This window comes from Dipodomys spectabilis, unplaced genomic scaffold, assembly GCF_019054845.1.
Source record: "Dipodomys spectabilis isolate Male_0828 unplaced genomic scaffold, ASM1905484v1 ptg000096l, whole genome shotgun sequence".
In the NCBI taxonomy this organism is placed as follows: domain Eukaryota; kingdom Metazoa; phylum Chordata; class Mammalia; order Rodentia; family Heteromyidae; genus Dipodomys; species Dipodomys spectabilis.
In genome coordinates, this window is record NW_024870773.1 from 6,820,149 (window position 1) to 6,843,515 (window position 23,367).

The window sequence follows — 23,367 nt, forward strand, 5'->3', positions numbered from 1 at the left end:
ATTTCCAATTTCTTTGTATTCCAAAAATGTGAGTAAACTAACCTTAAATTTCCCTCAAAGTATGGATGTGGTGAGAAGTGGCCAAAAAAAAAAAAAGAGACACTGAAAAAAAATGTATTAAGCAATTGAATATGCCGAAGTTCCTATCTGAGTATTTGTTAGTCCATGAGAGGGATCTCAGAGACAAAGGATTAAGAGATAGGGTCCTGGGGCTGGGAAGGTGGCTCAGTGGTAGAGTGCTTGTCTTGAATGCAAGCGGCCCTGAGTTCAATTCCTCAGCATCTGTGGCTCAAGCGATAGAGCACTTGCCCTCAGTTGAAGAGCTGAGGGACAGTGCCCAGGCCCAGAGTTCAGGCCCCAGGACGGACGGAGGGACGGACACAAATTACACTGGCCTTCATTTTGCTATGTATCCCAGGCTAGTTTTGATTTCATGTATCAACCTCCAAAGTGTGCTAAGAATGTGTCTATAGGAATATGTTACCATATCTGGCAATAAGATTCTTCTAACTAAGCTAGCTTGTGTAATACAATGCTGGGGGGGTGGGGGAGGAACAGTGCTGGGAAACTGATAAGTCCACAGGGTCGGAGGCAGGTTAGTGGCTACTGAGGGGAGGAGGAGAAAAAGGGAAATGCCTACTGGGTATGGGTTTCCTTTTGAAGTAATGAAAATGTCCTATAACCAGACAGAGGTGATAGCTACACTCAGTACAAAGTACAAATACCTCTGAATTGCATGCTTAAAATGGAAAATAGTTTTATTTTACATTTTTTAACCTCAATAAAAAATTCTAAAATTTTTATCATTTTTATTAAAATTAGATATTTAAATCCTGTATTTACAATGGCTTTAAAACAAATAATAGTCAATTTTAAATAGTAAACTTGTCCACCTGTTAAAGAAATATTGAAATATCCTTTTCTATAAAAAAAAAAAAAATCAATGCATTGGGAATACAAGGCCAAAAACTCAAATTTCCAAATTATGTATCCTAATTTTTTTTTTTTTTGGGGGGGGAAGAGGGTCCGGTCATGGGGCCTGAACTCTTCAGCTCAAGGCTAACTCTCTACCACTTGAGTCACAGCACCACTTCCGGCTTTTTTCTTTTTGCTTATGTGGTGATGAGGAATTGAACCCAGGGCCTCATGCATGCAAGGCAAGCGTTCTACTACTGAGCCACCTTCCCAGGCCCTGTAGCCTAAATTTTTATTCAACAGTAATTGGAAACTTTAAAATGCATACTCTCATAAACATACTAGGAAAATACAGAATAGCCTCTGAAGTCATTCCATAAAAACCTCACAAATACATATTGTAACTGTCTTGTAGGGAAAAAAATATGCCTATTTTAAAAATATTTGAAGAAATCATGAAAATGTTTGAAAGTAAAAAAAAAAGCATATGTTTAAATGTTAAAAAATTTATACTAAGGACGGAATTTTAAACTTTGATTAGAAGAGAGAGAGAGACATAGACAACTTGAAGAGATTTTAAGATAACACCAGGTGGTTAATATTCATTACAGTATTATTTTTAGATCTAAAATTGAAACTTCCTTCTTCTTATTACCAAGACCTTATCAAGCCCAAATTTTAATTTACAAAGAAAGGAGGGGTGGTAATTAGGTAAGAATGAAAGAAAGTTGAGGTGGAAGCAAGGCAAACAAAGTGGGAAGCAAGGCAAACAAAGAAGAGGGACCTTGAGGACAGAAGGAAGGAAATCTAAGGGGCAAAAGCCGTGATGGGGAAAGAAAGGCTGCATGGAAGAGGAGTATTTAGGAAGGGATAGGAAGGTACAGCCTCTGTTTATGTGGAAGCGACCCAGCTCTTCGTTTTTTTTCAGCTGAAGGTAAAAAATGATGGTAAGAAACATACACAAGTGAGGCAGTTCCTCTGGTGGCCATCAGAGGGTACCATGAATCCAGGATAGTCTAGCTGCTGTCAAACTTCAGAAAACAGGTGCAGGTGGAGAGAGAATTTACATAGTACAGTCCTTTGAAATTGAATGTATAAGATTTACAAATTCCTGTTCCTAGGAATTTGACCAAAACATACATAATTTATAAGAGCTTTCAATAGATAACATATTACCTAAACTGGTAATATGAAAAAGGGTTTTATGCTTTCTTTTTTGCATGGATTGACTGATTAAGAGTTTTGTAGTAACCATATCTTAGGTTTATGGTAAGATTTATACAACATCCTAAAATCATGTTCATTCTTATTTTTTTGTGGTTTTATAAACCTAATATTGTATTAGATAATACAGAAAATATAAAGTAGAAACATAGTTCCTATCTGTCTTCATTTGATAAAATGCCATTACAGATGATGTAATCTAGTGTGAAGATGTGTTATTCAATGCAAAATGTGACATGGTAGCTCAGAAATAGAGTTCACTATAATGGAAGCTAGTGTGGCAAGGCCTTCTAAGAGGTTAGTTCTGAAAGAGGTACAGGACTTAGTTGTACATATACAAAAGCCAAACCCATCCTACGCAGGGACAGTACCTTAGCCAACCTCAGAAGAAAATGTATAAAGAAATGATAAACATTTGAGGAGATAGACACACTAATTACACCTTGATCTAATCACATACATTGTATAACATCACACTGTATCCTGTATATTCAAACAATTACTGTCACAATTAAAAGTTTTCTTTTTTAAAAAAAGAAATCATGTGGTACATTGAGAACAATAACAAAGAAAAACCTCCTGCGTCCATGTCTTGGAATTCATTTTGCTTAGCATCATCTTATATGGTCATATGTACATAGCTATTGAGCTATTCTGCTCATCTGCTAAAAATTATCCTGGATGTATACTAATTATTACAAATAAGGGAGACCATGGGACCTATGTTTGAGTCTGGCTTACTTCACTTAATATGATTTTTTCCAAGTCCTTCCATTTTCTTACAAATGAGGCAGTGTCATTCTTTCTGATGGAAGCATAGAATTTCACTAGACAGACAGACAGGTAGGTAGATTGATCGATAGATAGCTAAGATAGATAGATCATATTTTCTTGATCCATTCACCTACTGAGGGGCATCTTGTATTTTTTAAAAAAAGGAAATGTGTATACCAAGTACATATTTTAAAGAAACCACACAAAAAAAAATCAGGAATGGAGACTCTGAAAAGTGAAGTTACTATGGAAATATTTGCCTCTAAGAAATCTAAAATCTGAGCAATAAATAATAGCCTTTTCATAATTTTATAAAATAAGAATGTAGTGCTAAAAAGTTTGTCTTTTAACAATCTTTAAACTTTCATTTATTCATTCAGCAAATACATGCTAAGTGGTTACTGTATGGTCTTGCAGCAGGTCTAAAGTTACTGTTTCTGTTCTTACAAAGTTTTTCTCATGGGAAGAGAAAGAGTAAAAGAGAATGAGTATTATAGGATATACGTATTTAAAAGTTATTACATTTTATAAATATAATTTAATGCTATGAAGACTACCACAGAAATACCTTACCCAATCCAGAGGATTAGAATAAAACTCTCTAATAAAGTAAAGCTTGCCCTGAGCCCTAATGAATGAGAAGTTGAATAAGCAAAGATGTGGGAGAGTACTATGTCAGTGGCAGATAAAAGGCTATTTGCAAAGATCTTGAGCTGAAAAGCAGGTTCTGCTGAAAGAAACATCATGTAGAAAGAAATAAGCAAGAAAGGCAGATGGGGATTGTGAAAGCCTGAGATGAGGCTGGGGAAAAAGTCAAGTGCAAGGGCAGGCAGGATCTTATCTAAAATTTTAGATTCTAGTCTAAAAGAAGAAAGTCAGTTCAGGCCACTGGCAGGGTCCATATGCCAGAAAGATAGGGAGTGACAGTAAATACACAGATCAACTAAAACTATGCCAAAGTTAAGACAGGTTACAGAAGAGTCACTTTGAGGGCTTTTCAGTTGAGGAAAAGTAACAGCTGAGATGGATCATCTCCAATAGATGGAACAACATACTGCATAGCACAGAATAAAGATGTCTATGCTTATTAGGAAGGAGGAGAATTCTTCTTACCTTTGGACTGCTGACCTGAGAAAGATTCATGAATACTTTGGTAGTATTCTCTGGGAATTTTTATATTTTTTTAAACAAAATATAAACTTGTCACTTAAAATGGTATATCTAAATTGATTGCTCTCAATACCATATTTTATATAAAGGAGCATTAAAATGAGTAAAATCTGTTATCTTAATTTTAGCTTTTAATTGTAATTTTTTTTAAAAAAATGAAATTTAACAGAAGCCAAGATAAACATTACATTGACAAAGCTAATTATCAAAATTGATTGAAGTTATTGGATTGTATTATACTGTATGTTTCTATCATACTAACTGGATCTTGGTGCTTTGGTGAGGAGGGAGAAGATTCATTTTCAGGAAAGCAGGGTTTTGAGGCAGTTGGACATTCCTACGAGAAATAAGTAATGAAAAAAGTTACTCTATTTTATAAAATTCTATTTCTATACTCACAGTGGAAAGTTTAATAAGGCCATCTAATAAAAACTTTCTTTGTTAATTTTCTTTGATTACTCAAGTCTAAAACTAATATGGTACTTACTTGAAAACTAGATGCCAAAAAATTTTATGAAATATGGCATATTTTATAACACTTAAAATATAAATAATACATACAGAATTATTAAAAAAATGAAGCATATTGCCTGAGAATTATGATGTTCTCTCAGTTTGAATTAACCATGCTTAAGTAAAATTTTTACCAGGTGTCAATGGCTCATGTCTAGCTAACTCAAGAGACTGAGAGCCAAAGGATTGTGGTTTAAAGCCAGCATAGACAGAACAGTCTGAAACATTCCTAAATAACCAGCAAAATACAAGACGGCAGGTGTGGTTCCAATAAGTGTTAGAATACCAACTGAGCAGGCAAGCAGAAAAACAGCAAGACCTTGAGTTCAACTCTCGTACTTTAAAAAAAAAAAAATTACCTTAAAAATTCAAACTCTTGCCAACTAATTTAAATATTCAAGGTTAGGCAATGAATAGTCACAGGAATTATTAACTACCAGAATGAAATGTTATTTAGTCAACAGCTATATAAGAAATTAGAACTGAATTGCTATTAATATTTCAAGAAATTTAGCTAGTTTTCCAATGATTGGATGTAAGTAAGACTGAAGATTGTAAAGAAGAAATGTAAGATCCAAAGGTTAGAGGAAAAAATGTTTTAAAGTCTAAGCCTACAAGAACATCGTAAGAGCTTACCAGGATGGCTTTAAAGCAGGTTATTGTCAAAATAAAAAAAAATAATAATTGTATGTCTACAACTATTTCCAAGACTACTCTTAGAGGACAAGACCAGAAAACATTTCTTGGTAGCAATAGTCTGATTCCATTTCAATTTTCTCTTGCTACTTTACTTCGAATAATTTCACAAAAAAAAATGAATCAGAAAAAAAATCATATGCCAAAGTTATTAATTTTCCAATCCAATAATACATTCAAATCATTTGTCTCATTGTTTGTAACATTCAGTTGTCTATGCTTATGAAACTGTGAAAGGTTTTGTTTTGTTTTGTTTTTGTCGGTCATGGGGATTGAACCTGGCCTGGGCGCTGTCCCTGCGCTCTTCAGCTCAAGGCAACCGCTCTAATGCTTGAGCCACTGCACCACTTCCAGTTTTCTAGTGGTTAATTGGAGATAAGAGTCTCACAGACTTTTCTGCCCGGGCTGGCTTTGGGTTGGCTTTGAACGTGATCCTCAGATCTCAACCTCCTCTGTAGCTAGGATTATAGGCGTGAGCCACCGGTGACCGACTTTTCTGTGAAAGTTTTTAACTCAACATTCACTCATTTGTAAAATGGTCTTCAGGTTTACATCCTATGAAGATTGTAAACACAGAAAGCAATGAAATTTTACAGGCATATTACCCTTGAAGGAACCCTCTTATTTTAAAAATCAAATACCAAAGGCACATGACTAATGGAGAAAATATTAAAATCATATCAAAATAATTTATATAAAAAAAGAATTAAACATATTGTCTAAATTTCAGTTTAGCCTTATTTTGTGTGTGTGTGTGAGGGGAGTCGGGGGAGGTGGGAGTTGGTGCCACTGGGTGCCAAGTTGGACTTTTTTGCTCAAAACTAGCACGCTACAACTTGAGCATCAGCTCCAATTGCTACTTTTTTGTTCCTTAGTGGTTAACTGGAAATAAAGTCTCACAAACTTTCCTGCCCAGTCTAGCTTCAAACCATGATCTTCAGATATCAGCCTCCTGAGTAGCTAAGATCACAGGTGTGAGCCATGGGTGCCTAGCTCATTTAGAATTTTTTTCTGACCACTCCTGATCAATTTTGTGACTTTTAGAAAACTAAATATTGTTAAAAGTATTAGAAAGAGGAAAGATTTGATGAGCCAACCTAGAAAATAACTGAATAAAATAAAAATTATGATTCATTTTTCATGGTATTCAGTCCTACAGAAACAAAAAAACACACATAAGGATTAATACTGTACATGCGACTATTAAAACTACTCTAAACAAGAAATAATTTTATACTTATACATATATGCACATTTATAAATGTATATGGATATATCTTGTATACCTACAAATAGATTAAAAACCATATGTAATCAGGAACAAAGATACTCACAGTCATACATACAACAATCTCTTTCCAGGATTATCTGCCATCTGAATTTGAACCTAGGTCATCGTAACACTTGCTATCGTTAGACTTCCTTCATTATATTTCAAGTTGTATATACAATTACTTTCTTAAGCTTTAGCTAGTTCGTTCCAGTTTAGACACTTTTCCACAACCTCAAAGATTTGTTTTTTGTGTGCAGGTCCTGGGGTTTGAACTCAGGGCCTAGGTGTTGTCCCTGTGCTAGTTTTCCTCTACCACCTGAGCCATAGCTCTACTTTCAACTTTTTTTTTTTGTCGGTCGTGGGGCTTGAACTCTGGACCTGGGCACTGTCCTTCAGCTCTTCTGCTCAAGGTGAGTGCTCTACTGCTTGAGCCACAGTGCCACTTCCAGTTTTCTAGTGGTTTATTGGAGGCAAGAGTCTCACAGACTTTTCTGCCTGGGCTGGCTTTGAATCGTGATCCTCCTGAGATTTCAGCCTCCTGAGTAGCTAGGATTACAGGCATGAACCACTGGCGCCCAGCTACTTTAAACTTTTTTGGTAGTTTACTGGAGATAAAGAATCTTACAGACTTTTTCCTATCAGGGCTGGCTTTGAACAGCAATCCTTAGATCTCAGTCTCCTGAGTAACTAGGATTACAGGTGTAGGCCACCAGTACTTAGCAAGACTGATTTATTTTAAGGTGAAAATAAATAGAAAAGTTTACCTGATGAAGCAATTAGCTATAAGTACATTTAGAAAGAGTAAGAAGGGGAAAAGACATTTCTATTAAAATCAAGTAAATTTCTACTCTTGAGGCAAATATATTCTTGGAATTCTGGGACAATTAAGAAATATCAAAACAGCAAGTACTGGTAGCTCATCCCTGTAATCTTAGCTGCTCAGAGGCTGAAATTTGGAGGATCACAGTTCAAAGCCAGTCCAGGAAAAAAAAAGTCTGAGACTCTACCTTTAACTAACCACCACTAAAATATCAGACTGAGGAGGCAGGGCTCAGGTGGTAGAGTACCAGCTATGAGCAAGAAAGCTGAGTCAATGTTTGAAAGCTTTAAGCTTAAACACCTGGACTGGCACCAAAAAGGGGAGGAGGGTACTAATACTTTAAGAACAGACCACCAAAATATTCTTTGTTCTAGTGGTATATTTCGCTTTCTTTTTATTTTTTGGCAGGACAGGGTTTGAACTTGAGCCTTAGGCTTGCTAGGAGTTCTTACTACTTTCACAATGGAGGTAATTAGGCTTTTGTCATGTAAGATATTTACAAGCTTTCTAATACCCAGTGTTGCAATCTGATTCCTAGAGTTGAATTTTTCTATTTAACACTTTCTATAGAAATTTTATCTGCCTAGAGTAATTTCAGTATTTCCAACCATTATCTTCAACAGTAACTCCAAAATGCCATTCCTTTAGTATGCTGTCTACATTCAACTGTGTAACATCCTTCAAAATAAAAGCTAGAAATTGGTCTGCTTTCATTGCTGTTCTTTAAACTCAGCTTATAAACACACTCAGATTTTAGACTTTAAATATACAAAGACTAATATGTAGTCATTTGTACTAACAAAACATCACACTTGCTTTAAATAACCAATTGAAAGTATCCAGGCACAAAGAAAAACTGCAATACAAAATTGTGAGGGGGAACCAGGAGCTGGTGGCTCATGCCTGTAATCCTAGTTATGCAAGAGGCTGAGATCTGAGGATCACAATTCAAAGCCAGCACGGGCAGGAAAGTCCCTGATACTATTATCACTTATTAACGATCTAAAAGCTGGAAGTAGAGCTGTGGCTGAAGTGGTACAGTGCTAGCATTAAGTGAAAAAAAAAGTTCAGGGGACAGCGCCAGGCGCTGAGCTCAAACCCCGAAAAACCCACTGCGAGCAAAGGAGCGTGTGTGGGTGCATGGGTGCGTGCGTGCATGCGTGTGTGTGTGTGTGCCAATAACAAGTATTTATTTTGTGGTGCTATTTTGTGAAGTTAGAGCTTTTCACTCACTTGAGTCAATCCACTGGCTTTATTTCATTTTGGGGATGCTACCACTATTTCACATTCAAATTTTAACATTATCCTTGATGCTCAGTACATACCCACCTCATCTCAAAAGTAAAGCCAGATCATAAAGTTGTACTTCTCCTAAGCAATGTTTTGAAACAGCCCTTTTACTATGTGCATCAAAATTCATCCACTACATAAACTCTAGAGAGGACATCATTTCTCAAACTAATAAAAGAAGCACTGTGTGCAGAATATTTAGAGAAACAAAACAAAATGTATTAAATGTCTTTACTTTGAAACTTCCCCAAGATTGAAGACAAAGGATAACAAAAGTAGCTTTGAAGACAGACAAAAGATAACAAAGGTAGCTTTAAAATCAGGTAGAATAAAAGAATTTATCATCTACTATGTCCAAATCTATCACATGAAGGTATCATTAAACCACAGATAAATTAAGTCCATTGTGCAAAAAGTAAAAAAAACCTCAAAGCCCAAACCAACTACATGATAAATTGATGTTAAACACATAAAACAGTAATCACTAAGATATGCACTTTAATTAAGGAGATAAGTAACTTCATTATACATATAATTTCATCATTAAACCAGGCCCCAGTAGCTCACACCTGTAATTCTAGCTATGCAGGAGACTGGAGATGAGAGCAATGCTGTTTGAGGCCAGGCCAGGTAGAGAAGTTCAGGAGACTCCATCTCAATGTAAAGAATTTGAGTGTGGTGGCAAGTACTTGTCACCCTATCCATGATACGAAGCCTAAAGCAGGTAGATCATGGCCCAGGTGGTCACCTGGGCAAGAAGTAAGACCCTATCTCAAAAATAATCAATACAAAAAGGGATGGAGGTATAACTCAGTAGTAGAGTCCCTGCCTAAGCACAAGGTCCTGATTTCAAACACCAGTACTAAGAAAAAGAAAAGTTAATTGGTACAAAATCAAATTATTTAGCAAAGAATCATATTTAATAAAAGCAACATTACACATAAATGAGATATTCCTTCAATGATTATAATTCACTGTATAATGCACAAAAAATGTTTTGAAATTCTCAATAGTTTTTTCCCTAAAAGCCCTACCTTGTCGTTGGTGTCCAATACAATGGTGCTATGTCTCCACTTTGTTAGCACTATTGGTTCTTGCAGCCGCCTGTCCAGACTTCTACTTTTAATTATGTCTCTTTGCTGCTGGGATGAAGCATTATACTGAAGAAAAAATATATATACTTTATAAATAATAGAAACAAATACGGAATCTAAATGATTTTTAGGTAAGGCTGATCATATGACACCACCATGAATTTTCTGGTTTTTCTTATCTTTGACCAGCATTGTGACAAAACCCAAAAGATCACAGACTTTAGGGACAGAGAGACCCAGTAGTATTATCTTTCATCAAATGAAAAATAGAGATAACAGAAACATCTCTTCATAGCATTGCTCCACAGAGTAAACAAAGTCTAAAATCTATCAATATTGTCTGGCAGTATGTTCTCCATAAATAACAACTATCATAATTTATAAATACGTTCAGTGAACAAATATTTTGTAACAGTGAATATACTTCTAAAATCTACATGAATTTAATTTTTGGTATAAGTCTTTAATGATTACATACTTAAAGTATCCTTATATTTGTGTGTTGCTGGGTTTTAGAATTTATCTTTGTTTTCACTTAAAGCTCAAGCATACTATTACTTGTTTTTCCCAAGTGACACTAGTTCTAATGGTCAATTCTGAATGCATCAATTGTGTACAAGATAACCACAGCCCCTCCCAAAAGAATGCAAATAAACTTAAGAAAGTCAGTAGTTTACTAAATGATGTAAGAACTTGAAATGCCTGGAAGTGGCGCTGTAGCTCAAGTGGTAGAGCGCTCGCCTTGAGCTGAAGAGCTGAGGGACAGCGCCCAGGCCCAGAGTTCAAGCCCCACGGCCGACAAAAAAAAAAAGAATTTGAAATGCCAAATAGATTACCAAGAAAAAAACATTTGGGAAGTGTTAACACCTTGAGAGAAATATGCTATCTTATATAAACAATATAAAAAATATTTTTTTAGAAATCTTCTTTTTGACAGGTAACATTCCTTTTCTAAAACTACAAGGACCTAACAACAACTCCCTTCACCCTTAAACTCTTAACTTGTAATGACTTTGGATATATCTCAACACAGCTGCATTTCAGTCATGTTTTAATATCTAAAAAGTCTTGTTATATTTTTTTGGGGGGGACAGGGAAGGTCCAGTTGTGGGGCCTGAACTCTAGGCCTGGGCGCTGTCCCTCAGCTCTTCAGCTAAAGGCTAGCACTCTACCATTTGAGCCACAGTGCCACTTCTGGCTTTTTTTTTTCTGCTTATGTGGTGCTGAGGAATGGAACCTAGGGCCTCATGCATGCAAGGCAAGCGCTCTACCACTGAGCCACCTTCCCAGTCCCTCTTGCTACATTTTTGTCTCCACAATATGTAGCGTTTTTTTTCTTTCTCCAAAATCAATCCACAGGAGCCTCTCCAATTGTTTCTCAAAGCTGATACTCCCCTTGCCTTCACAAAATTTGCTAAAGTTAGGCAATCATAGATAGGTAGTGTTTGTTTTCTAATTTAGGTGTTTGGTTTTTTTGTTTTTTTTTTGACAAAAAGCAATCTTAAGAAAGAAGTTCACCAAGGGACCATTTCTAGACTAAACAAGGACGATATTTAAAGGCCACCAAAAACATTCTGTGCCAGAAACAGAATGGATAGATGGAGATATTATTTCATAAATTACCTTAAATACAAGTTCAATGTTAAAGCTTACCTTTGGCAATTCCCATTCTGATCGAGATCCATCCGCACTGTAGTAATATTGTCTGCCTTGATCATCAACATGCTTGAGCCACTATAAAAGCAAAATGTTATTTTTTTATTTAAAAAAAAGTAAATTTAAGTTGCTACTACCAGATATATTATATACTGTTCTTATAAATTTTATTATTCTACTTATCACAACAAGCCAATTGTTCACACCTATAATCCTAGCTACTCAGGAGGTTGAGATCTAAGGATCACGGTTCAAAACTAGCCCAAAACTGGGAGTGGTGCTATGGCTCAAATAGTTAAGTGCTAGCATGAAGCACAAAGAAGTTCAGGGACAATGCCCAGGACCTGAGTTCAAGCCTCACGACCAATAATAACAACACCAAAAAGAGTTAAGTTTGTCAAAAAAAATATAGTACTTAATATTATTGTGAATTTTTCTTTCCCTAATTTCAGGACAGTGATTCTAGCATCATCTAAGAAACACAGGACCCAGACGCACAGATATACATGTATACTAAAACATAGATACACTTTTATCCTGAAGACAAGCTTGAAACATTAATGCAAGAGGAATTATTTCTCAATCTTCAAATATAAAACATAACAACTTAAATCTGCTTTCTACAAACTCGGAATTACTTCCCTTAGCCAATCAATGTATCTTAATGCAATTAAATAACAGAAATAAAAGAACTTCATGCAGTATAACACAGGTTATATGATGGAGAAAAGACTATGTACCACCTATTTTTACAATAAAAAACGTACAAAAAAAAAAAAAAAAGACTACCACCAACCTATGATCTACCTTCATTATGCTATAATTGAAAACTACCTCTTCTATATATATATTTTTAATGTCAAATAACTGAAGCAGGAAGTAGAATGAAAGTTTATTCCCATTTATCATCAAGAATCTCTAAACTAGCAAATTAACTAGTTATCTTCTTAAATGATACCATATGTAACACAAAATTTCAACATTCACTTCCAACCCAATTAAATCACAAAAACATTAGATTCGTGCTTTAGTTTTACAGAAATTTGGTGATAATGAAAAAAAGAGTACTGGTAGTAAGACACACATAATAGGTTGGAAACACAATTTTCAAAACTTTCCTCCAGAAAATATTTTTTTATTGGATAAATTTCAACAAATGACATGTCACAAATATACCCTGATTAATTTGAAATGTGTCATCATCACAAAAGTCACTGCTATTTTAACAGTTTACAATAATGAACCAGGACTGGGGTAGACAAATTGTTTAGCACTTGCCTCGCATGTTCAAGGTCATAGGTTCCATCTTCAACACCATCAAAATAAATAGGCAAGGGCTGGGAAGGTGGCTCAGTGGTAGAGCGCTTGCCTTGCATGCATGAGGCCCTGGGTTCAATTCCTCAGCACCACATAAGCAAAAATGAAAAAAGCCGGAAGTGGCGCTGTGGCTCAAGTGGTAGAGCGCTAGCCTTGAGCTGAAGAGCTGAGGGACAGCACCCAGGCCCAGAGTTCAGGCCCCACGACCGGACCCAAAAAAAACCCAAAATAAATAAGTAAAACCATGAGTCAGTAGTTATACTAAGTTTTCGCGTTTTCAATTCACATGACTGTAGAATTACCAGGATGTGTGTATATATGTATGTATATATGTATGCATGTAGCTATCTTGCTGTATATTGCAGGATGGCCTTGAACTATGCCATTCAGGTTAGCTTGGAACTAAAAATAATCCTGCCTCAGCCTCCAGAGTACTGAGATTATAGGAATGCACCACCAACCTGGCTGAGTTTTTAAATACTACTAAAACTTCATTACACAATTATATTTTATGAGAGGATTCTGCCAAGTAATACTAGATGAGAAAAAAAGAAAGTACCTTTTCATTAGTATAGTCACTGGTATATAAGGTATGCCCACGTTCATCCAACTCTTCTGACCAACCCCTTGGAGGAGAACCACACTGACTATCTGACTGGCTGTAACAAATGCTGTGGTAGTTTTCTTCTGATGAAAGAAGCTATAAATAGTCAGAAACATAAGGATTTTTCTTCTTTGAATATAAATATGCAGCAAGTGAAAAATATAAGAGACTGAATTTACTTGGCCAGTACTAGGACATGTATTTGACTATTTCATTCTCAAGACAAATAGATATTTTTAAATAGTACAATGTAAGTCAGGACATAAAGTTAATAACTGTTAGTTACTTAATATTAATGCAACCTTACAAATCAATTACCATAATAAGACTGTAAACATGCTTTCTAGTTAGAGGAACGATAAAATGCTACTTTTTATTTAATGTTGCTTTCAAAGAGAAATCTCATTATAAACTAAAGGGTATGTATGTATACAGATATCCATATGTAAACAATGAAGGAAATGAGGGAACATCACTAGACTAAGCCTCTTATAAATTCTCGTTCATTAGTATATCACAAGTACAAAACCAAATATGGCAAATAAATATATATTTTTAAAGTACATAGAAGAGGATAGAAAAGACATTTAGCTTTTAACTCTGTACTTAATATTCTAATTTATTAGCAAGTTACCCTAATTTATTCAACCAAATGCTGATTAAAGTTGACTGGAAGTCAAATTTCAAAACAAACAAAGTACTGAGAACATTCAGATATATAAAGATTAGAAATTCAGAATGTAAATAAGACAGGTATGCATAAAAAATTTTCCAGTCAAAGAAGAGGAACAAAGTAGATGACAGAAAACTTGAAAAAAACTTTGATGGTGCTTAACAAGCAAAGGGCACTATTTTATGACTTTGGTGGCTTTTTCATACTCTATTTAAATTTCAGTTATTCAACTATTTACTAGATTGGTACAGTGAGTAAACCTTACTGAATTAGACTGTATTTTCTACCACCATAATTAGTTGTGAAACATGACAGTAAGTAAATTCTCAGTGTTTATAAAAGTATATACAGCCTAACAGGATGTTTACAAAAACAAACAGGAAAGAAAAACTGCAGTAGTACTATATGAAATAAGCTGCATGTATTTTGCAATAATAACACTTTCAAAAATAGACAACCTAACTCAAAATTGAGATATCTATTTATTTGATATAACATGTAAGATCACAATAAAATCTTTTACAAAAAGAAAAAGGGGCAATCTAACTAGTAAAAATTAAATTAACAAAATCACTAAAGAAGTTTTTCAGAAAGACAACTTTGTAATTGACAAGGCACTCATCAAAATGTTACTATTTTTGTCTGATAAGATGACTTCTACTGCCAAGAAAAGTAACTTTAAGTATCGTTGTATGTTTTACTATATTACAAAACCAGGAACAGCTTTAAGATCATAACATCTACTGCTAGAAAACAGCAGTTTAATGCAGTTAAATAAAAATTAAGAACATACTGGCAAGAATTCTCCATGATAACGTTTCTACAGTACACATAACTCTATTCAAGAGGCGAACTGGCATAGTAACTTTGGGATATATTCTGCAACAAATGTACTTTAGCAGATATATCAGTGGCTATCATACATTCTATATGGGAGAATGACAAAATTATATTCCAATTGCTCAGCAGGATGAAAAACTGCTGAAAATGTTACTTTATAAAAAACAGTAATTAGGAGATTAGTCAGAAAACATTCAGAGGTAAATACTAAGTAGAAAGAAAAGAATCCACAAAGTACAATTTAAAAAGAGATCCGTTTCTGTTGGGCACAGGTGGCTCATGCATGCAATCCTAGCTATTCTGGGACCACTCTGAAGGCTGGGATCTGGAGGATTACCATCTGAAGCCAGTCATCCAATTAACTAGCAAGAATTCAGGCTGGAGACATGGGTAACTTGTCAGTATCAGCAGAGCAAGAACGCCAGATGAGCTCAAGCCCTAAGACCGCAAAAGGAAGAAGAAATAAAAACAAAAGACCTGCTTTTTGCTTGGAGATACCTGCCAAACCCCAAAGTAGAATGTCAGTTCTTAAAGTTATGAAAAGAAAATTGTGGAGGCAGACTCAGGAATACTGTCATGAGTCTCAAAAGATAACCCATAAATCTGAACTGAGACCACCACCACTACCACCACCACCAAGAAATCAAACTCACTATTGTGAGGGAGCTGCAAACAAATGCTGACCCTGTATTTCACACTAGACAAATCATAGCAATCTTTCTGCAATAACTGAGGAGAAAAAAATGAGAGGTTGGGAGAAGACCACAAGGTAGTCTTCATAACAATACAAATACTACTACCTATGTAGCCTGCAAAAAACAAAAAACAAAAGAAAAAACAACTAAACATTCATGGAATACTAGCTTCCCTAGAGAGAAACAAAAGCCAACTCTTTTCTGAAGGAACCAATTTTCAGCTCACTAAGGACATGCCATTTATAAAATGTCAACATTAAAACACACATACACATATAAAGACAGGAAACAAAAGCACCATAAACAAGAATCAACAGACAAGTAGTATAATCAGAAACTTTATATACTGAACTAACACAAGACTAAAGGGAGATATGATAAATAAACGCAATATATGATTCTTCATTCCAAGAAAATATAAAGGATATTACTTGGCAAATGAGAAACACTGACTATAAGTAAGATATTAAATAATATATCAATAATAAATTTTTTAAACATTAGTATAGCTTTGCTGAAGATTGTCTTCATACTTAAGAAATAAAATACGTTGTTTTCTTTAAATCAGAAGCAAATTACGTGTGTGTGTGTGTGTGTGTGTGTGTGTGTGTGTGTGTGTGTGTGTGTGTGTAAACTCAAGGAAGGATGGGAAAGTAAATGTCAAATGTTAGCAACTGAAACAAGTGTAAGTAAAGATACATTATGTACAGTATTTTTTGCAAGACAAATTATACTTTATTTATTTTGAGGATATCTGTATGTGGTATTCTGATGTTCACTGTACTATTCTTTCAACATTTTTGTGGGCTCAAAGAGGTAGATACTAAAAAGTGAAAAATAATAAGCAGAGCGAGATCTGTAGGTAGTAAAAATGAAGCACACAGACACACAGACAGTAAGCACAGAATTCTAGAAGAAGAGAAAATGGAGCAGAGGCTATAAAACCTCAGAACTTGCCAGAACTGCTAAAAGACAGAACTACTCAAATTCAAAACTCCAGCAGGATTTTTTTTGAAATTTTGTAATGATCAGGACAAAGAAAATGGCCCTTTAAGCTCATGTATTGAAGGCTTAGGACCAGCTAATAGTGCTAAGTTGACTAAACCATGACAACATTAACCTCATCAATAGAGATGGGGCCTAATTGGAGGCAGTAGATCACTGTGGATGTGTCTTCTATTGTTATATTTTGCCCCTGGTCTCTTTCTCTTTCCTTTCTGCCTTCTGGCCACCATGAAGCCATCAGTTTTACTCTGCCATCCTCTCCTGTCATGATATTCTGCCTTACCCCAGCCTCAGATACGACAGACCTAAAAAACTATGAACCAAAACAAACTTTTTCCTCCACTGGGTAGATTTCCTAAAGCTGTCACAACAATGGAAAAGATACTAACACCCACTCATATATGAAATCACAGATCTTAAAAGCTACCAGCAAAGAAGACACTAGCAAGCCAAGTATAAAAGTATACACCTGTAATCTCAGTACTTAGGAAGGTGAGGCAGGAGGATTGTGAGTTTGGAGATAGCCAAGACTATACGGCAAAAGTTTGTCTCAAAATTAAAAAAAAAAAAGTTGGGCTGGGAAGGTGGCTCAGTGGTAGAGCGCTTGCCTTGCATGCATGAGACCCTGGGTTCGATTCCCCAGCACCACATAAGCAAAAAGAAAAAAAGCCGGAAGTGGCACTGTGGCTCAAGTGGTAGAGCGCTAGCCTTCAGCTGAAGAGCTGAGGGACAGGCCCAAAGTTTAGGCCCCACGACCAGACCCCCCCCCCCCAAAAAAAATTAAAGACAATTAGAATGCCAGCTGGACTTTTAGCATTAATAATAAAAGCCAAAAAACATTAGAATTAGAAATGAAACAAGTAAATATTAAATTTGAACTTCTATGTTCAGTAACAAATTTTCTCCAAAAATAAAGTTCCAAACAAAAACTAATAGAAAGTTAGGAAACAAAAACTAGTAGTCAGTAAAGAATTTAAACATATGCACTTAAGACAGAAGAAAATATGAGAACAAAAAAATGTGAGAAAGTAAAATTAAGGTGACATTGATCAAGACACAGTGTATTCATAAACTGCTTTATTAAATGGCAACTCCTTTGTACAACTACTTACATCTAATAATAAAAAGGAAAAATCTTTTTTTAAAAGTGAGTAATCGGGCTGGGAAGGTGGCTCAGTGGTAGAGTGCTTGCCTTGCATGTATGAGGCCCAGGTTCAATTCCTCAGCACTACATAAGCAGAAAAATCATAAGTGGTGCTGTGGCTCAAGTGGTAGAGTGCTAGCCTTGAGCTGAAGAGCTGAGGGACAGTGCCCAGGCCCAGAGTTCAAGACCCATGACTGACCAAAAAAAAAAAAAAAAAAAGTGAGTAATCTTGTACAAGGAGACTAAAAACAAATAAAATATATAAGAACAGTAACACAACCACTTACATAGTTCTTACAAGTCTTTACAGAGCAAAATAAACCAGTAAATGTTAGACTTTGAAATAAACAGATGTTGAAATGTCTAAGGCAGCAGCACTGTTGACATGTCAGGCCAGATAACCCTTTGTCTTTTTTTTTTTTTTTGGTCCGGTCGTGGGGCCTGAACTCTGGGCCTGGGTGCTGTCCCTCAGCTCTTCAGCTCAAGGCTAGTGCTCTACCACTTGAGCCACAGCGCCACTTCTGGCTTTTTTTCTTTTTGCTTATGTGGTGCTGAGGAATTGAACCCATGGCCTCATGCATGCAAGGCAAGCACTCTACCACTGAGCCACCTTCCCAGCCTCAACCCTTTGTCTTTTACAGAGATTCAGCAGCACCTTTTGCCACTGTACAGTAGATATCAATAGTACACCCCATGTGATAAATCAGAAAGTCCCAAACATTTCCAAATGACCCTGCAAGCAATATTTGTTTCTAGGTTAGAGCCTAGTCAAGCATAACCACTAAGATACTAAGTTTATCTGTTTAAGACAGAAATGTGAATGTCTATTCCCCTTCAAATGCCATGAAAATTAAGAATAGTGATATATGCTTAAGAATATGTAACAAAAACAGAGAGACACAAATGGAGACAAGAGTTAGTAGATGAACAAAACCTCGACTACCCATGCAGCATACAGCAGAATCTTTACCAATACAACAGAATCTTTACCAAGGAATGTGAGGGCAAATGAAAGCCAGCAATTGTACAAAGAGAAATCCACAAATAGAAACTGTTAGCATTAGGAACCTCTGAAACTACGGTGGGGAGGAAGGATGAAGGCAGGAGTGTGCTAAAATCAGGAGGGTAGAAATTGTCATGATCCCTTCTTAATACATAACATTAGGTATGTGCCCATCTCTTACCCAGCAATATGGAGTGAAACATACTCTGAAGAGGTGAAAACAGTAATACCCTCTGTTGTGACACAAAAGACATAACTGAGACATGGGTACCAGAGATAGTAGAAACTAAGAAACCATCTACAAAATGAATGCTGACGCTAAGACACTAACAGACTTCACAACATCTACATATTGAACGCTGACACTAAGACCCCAACAGACTTTGTCTTCTGGACAGATGAGCTAAAAATTTCTATGTAGACTATAATTAGTCCAAATGCGAAGACCCAAAAGATCCAATATTGGAGATTCCCCAACCCAGAATCTCATTCAAGTCAAATTCAAAATGCTTTGTAATTGTGAGGGAAATTATTTCCAACACAGATGGCCTGTGATCAATTACATATGACAGCAGAACAAGGACATTTTCATACACATACACACGGTCTCAATTTTATCTTCCATATGCAATGTTTCCCAAGAAGTGATAGAAGATGTGCTCTAGCTACTTGGGAAATATTGTTACATAATTGATGCAGAGACTAGAAGTTTAAGATAAGACTCTGACAGACAAATCACTTTCATCTCTTACTAAAATAGAAAGTTAAGAAACATACTTAAAGTTTCTGTGTATGTTTAAACTTGTTCTCTAACTTAAACTTTTCCCTAATTCTTCCAAATTATCAGATTTTACTTTAGTATTATATGATACATGGGCAGTTTATTTTAAATCTTTCTAGTCCTAGAAATTGAAACAAAAATTTCCTAACTTCTTATAGGTCAGCAGAAACCAGGTCTCTATTTTTATGCTCATTTTTGAACATTAAAAGGTACAAGTCATTGCCAAACAAAAGCTATGAATACCCAACTGAAAAACAGGACAAGATGCGAGTTATTTATCACAGGAAAGTTTTTTTAGGTTACATTAAACGTCACCTGACTTCTTCAGCTCCTACTTTCCTGGAGTTCCACATTTAGTTACACTCACTAGATGCTTCCTCTAAGAAAAGCATGTAACTTGTATGTGTAGGGGTTGGCTCCAGTTTATAAAATGGCAAGTTTTCATTCCATTCCACCAATCCTACTACCTTTTTCCTGGAAACCTACACATTCCCAAGACATTTCATCAGATCTCAAAATTAAGTGTTTCTCAAAATATAACTAGTAAATCCTCTACATCACCCTGGAGAGGATGTGGGAGAAAATGAAAACAAAAAACAAAGCATAGGAAATGTTATAAACATGTTAGAGAAAACAGTAATCTCAGAATGAACTGTCACACTTACAGAATGACCTAATGCAGCAAAGGTATTATCCTTAGTTCCTTTATGTAGAAATATAAATAAAAGGTATCCTTGTGCCTCTGACACAAGAGAAAAAGGAGAAGGAGCTTGGTAGCTCCTCTCACACATAAACGTATTTGTTTAAATCAGTTCAACAGCTTTGTACTTAACTGGCGAGGTCACACACATTTCCCTTCTTTTTCACTAGCTTATATAATAAGTTAGTGTCCTCTAACATATAAAGGGAAGCATTGGCAATAGACAACTTTGTTCCAGTTCTAGAAACAGTAAGCACAATGTTAGCTCAATGTTAGCTACTTCCCACTAGTTAAGAGATTAGAAGGGCTTTAAACTAATAAAGCTTTGAAAGAATTTTTAGTATCTCAGAGGCTTAAGTGTTCTACCATGCTAATAACAAGAAATAAAACCATTTATTCTTTTGTTTCCGAGTAATGAAGAGACAAAATTGGGAAACATACTGGTTGAATCCTTAATTACCCATACCTCTTGATCTCCTGAACTCTGGAAATCTCCTTTGCTTATACTTGCATCCCGAGTCCATCGAGGTGGTTTCCAAGTTCTTTCCTGTGTTCCTCGGTTATAGTAATAGCAACGCCCTGAACTATCTTTGTGAGTTTCCCATTCTCCATTAATCTGGATTGCTGGGCTCCCAGGAAGTGGAGGAAGAGCAGACTGAGATATTTTCAGTTCTTGTAGGTTAGCATAAACAGGAGAATCTGGCCTTCCTTGATTTGGAGGTGTATTTGCCTGTGAAATAAAAGTTTTAAATTTCATGTTTAAAATTGTGTAACATTTAAAAATTGAAATGATATTTAAGAAGAGATTTATAAATATGCATACTAACTCATTTTAAAATATACAAAAACCATTAAGAGGATCTGGGAGTATAAGTCTATAAGAAAGTATTTGGCTAGCATGTGAGATGCTCCACACTGATAATTAGCACTACAAGAAAACACACAAAAACATGAAAGTAAAAAAAAAAAATTAAGAGGAAGGACTATCAATTTAAAAATTAGTAAAAATGACAAGGATATATGCTGAAAAATAAATTTATCATTCAAAGTTTGAAAATGAGTACAGAAAAATTTCAAATGGAATGCAAAGTATAGCATACTGAACTAGAAGTTGTGGATTCTAATTCAAGACCTGGCTCTAAAAGATGTGTGCCACTAGACAGGGTCACTTCACTTCTCTGAACGTGAGATATTTAATTTCTGTAAATGAAAGAACTAGACTAAATAATGTTTTCTTGGCTCTAAAATTCTAGCCTCTTAGGCAACATTTTGAAAACAAAAGAAGTCTAACACATATATAACTCAGCTTTTATTCAGAAAGCTATCACCAGAAGAATTTTATAGGCTAAGTTACATCAGGAATAGAAGTGGTAAAAAAAAAAAAGAGCTAAGAACTTTCTGGATTCCATTTCTTCTCAGTAATACTTTCCCTATAACCACAAATAATTTAATCTAGCTAGTTCCTCTGTGAATTTCTTACCAGTAAAAAATTGAAAATGAGCTGTAACTCACTGATATACATGTTTAATCTTAACCTACATTTTTACTTTTTACAGGTTTTTTTTTTTCCAGTGCTGAAGTTGTACAGCTAGATATGCACTCTACCACTGAGCAACATCTCCCATCCTACTTTTTATATTTTTTTACTATGTGTCAGTAAAAACGCAGAACACTCTTCAGATACTGCATAAAGACACTACAGATTATATTAACTTATACTGAATTCCAGTTGCTTAACGGGAAATGTTCACATTTCAGGACTGTTTATATTCTATATTCATATTTATGTCCATATTTTCTTTTGAGAACAAGTTTCTCAAGCTCAGCATCACTGTCTGTGCACTGAGACGTTCACTAGCACCCATGGCTTCTGCCCACTAGGTCACATACAAATACTTCCATTATAGCAACCAAAGTCTCCAGAAATTGTATCTGGGGACAAAAAGTGTGCCTGAGTGGAAGCCTACCTATGGTAAAGACTTAAGAGTCAGAGATGTTCAATAAGTTGTCATGTATCCAGCCAGAGTTGTAAGAATGTCTAACAGGGCTGGGAATCTGACTTAGTGGTAGAGTGCTTGCCTAGAATGCATGAATACCTGGGTTCAGTTGCTCAGTACCACATAAACAGAAAAAAGGCAGAAGTGGCGCTGTGGCTCAAGTGGTAGGGTACTAGCCTTAAGCAAAAGAAGCTCAGGGACAGTGCCCAAGCCTTGAGTTTAAGCCCCAGAACTGGCAAAAAAAAAAAAGTCTTAGCAGTTAATTTTATCATTGTATTGATGTGATATATTATGGTGAATGATTAGTGTATATCAAACCATCTTTAAGTCTTGGAATGAAACCAATTTGATCCCAGTGTACAAAATACACTAAATCCAACTTGAATTATGATAGTGAAATAAGCCAAACACAGAAACACACAGAAAATTTTCACTATCAGATGTTCTCTCTCTTATGTATAAGGAAACTTAAAAAAAAAATGAACTTGGTCTGAAAAGAGAATAGTCATTACTAGACAATAAAAAGGGTGTGAGGAACAGGAAACTGAAACCTAGATTGGATAGCTAGATATGATCAATGCATACTATATGCATGAATGGAAACATTGCACTAAGTTAAATTACTAAAAGTAATAAAATGTAGGTAATAAATTTAAAAAGAAATATACTATACTATGAATCAGTTTTACTCAAAGTACTTTAACTTCTAAAATAGTATTTGCATATAAAATAGTTTTAGTGAGTCTAAATCACAGGACAAACTTAAAAAAAAGAGCCAACAATAAAAGTAACCCCAAACCATGAGTACGTGATTATAAAATGGTTACCTTTGGTCTTTTCACACATGCTAGTTATGCAAGTACTGTTTTTGATGCTGCAACTTAGACTGCTTTCCTAAACATGTTATTGTCAAAACTAGACCATACTCAACAACATTATTTCTGTGAAGAAAACACACTCATAGAGATAGGTATCCATTTATTTTTCTTAGACTAATTTCATATCCTAAAAAATAATCACAATGTTTTCTGCAAAAGGAAAAAAAAATTCTGTAAAAATAATTCTGTAAATTGTCTTTTAGAATTTTATCTAGAGAATATTAATTTAAGAAGTATTAAAAGAATTCTTACTTTGCTCCTAATTCTTCACTAGAACTTTGGGGAAAAGAAAAGAACAAATAGCT

The 23,367-nt window shown here is 35.3% G+C and overlaps 1 protein-coding gene across 8 annotated transcripts in view; it reads right to left on the reverse strand.

Moving 5' to 3' along the window:
• Positions 1 to 23,367, reverse strand: part of Arhgap12 (Rho GTPase activating protein 12) — a 98,684-nt gene that overhangs the window by 23,322 nt on the left and 51,995 nt on the right. Inside the window, exons 4-8 of one of the 8 annotated variants that reach the window (XM_042685937.1) lie at positions 20,654 to 20,917; positions 13,302 to 13,442; positions 11,423 to 11,503; positions 9,710 to 9,835; positions 4,346 to 4,420 (exon numbers count right to left, since the gene is read on the reverse strand). In XM_042685937.1, coding sequence (XP_042541871.1) covers positions 4,346 to 4,420; positions 9,710 to 9,835; positions 11,423 to 11,503; positions 13,302 to 13,442; positions 20,654 to 20,917 — 687 coding nt within the window. The remainder of the gene's footprint in view (positions 1 to 4,345; positions 4,421 to 9,709; positions 9,836 to 11,422; positions 11,504 to 13,301; positions 13,443 to 20,653; positions 20,918 to 23,367) is intronic. The other 7 variants (XM_042685938.1, XM_042685941.1, XM_042685939.1 and 4 more) reach the window with 7 other exon arrangements.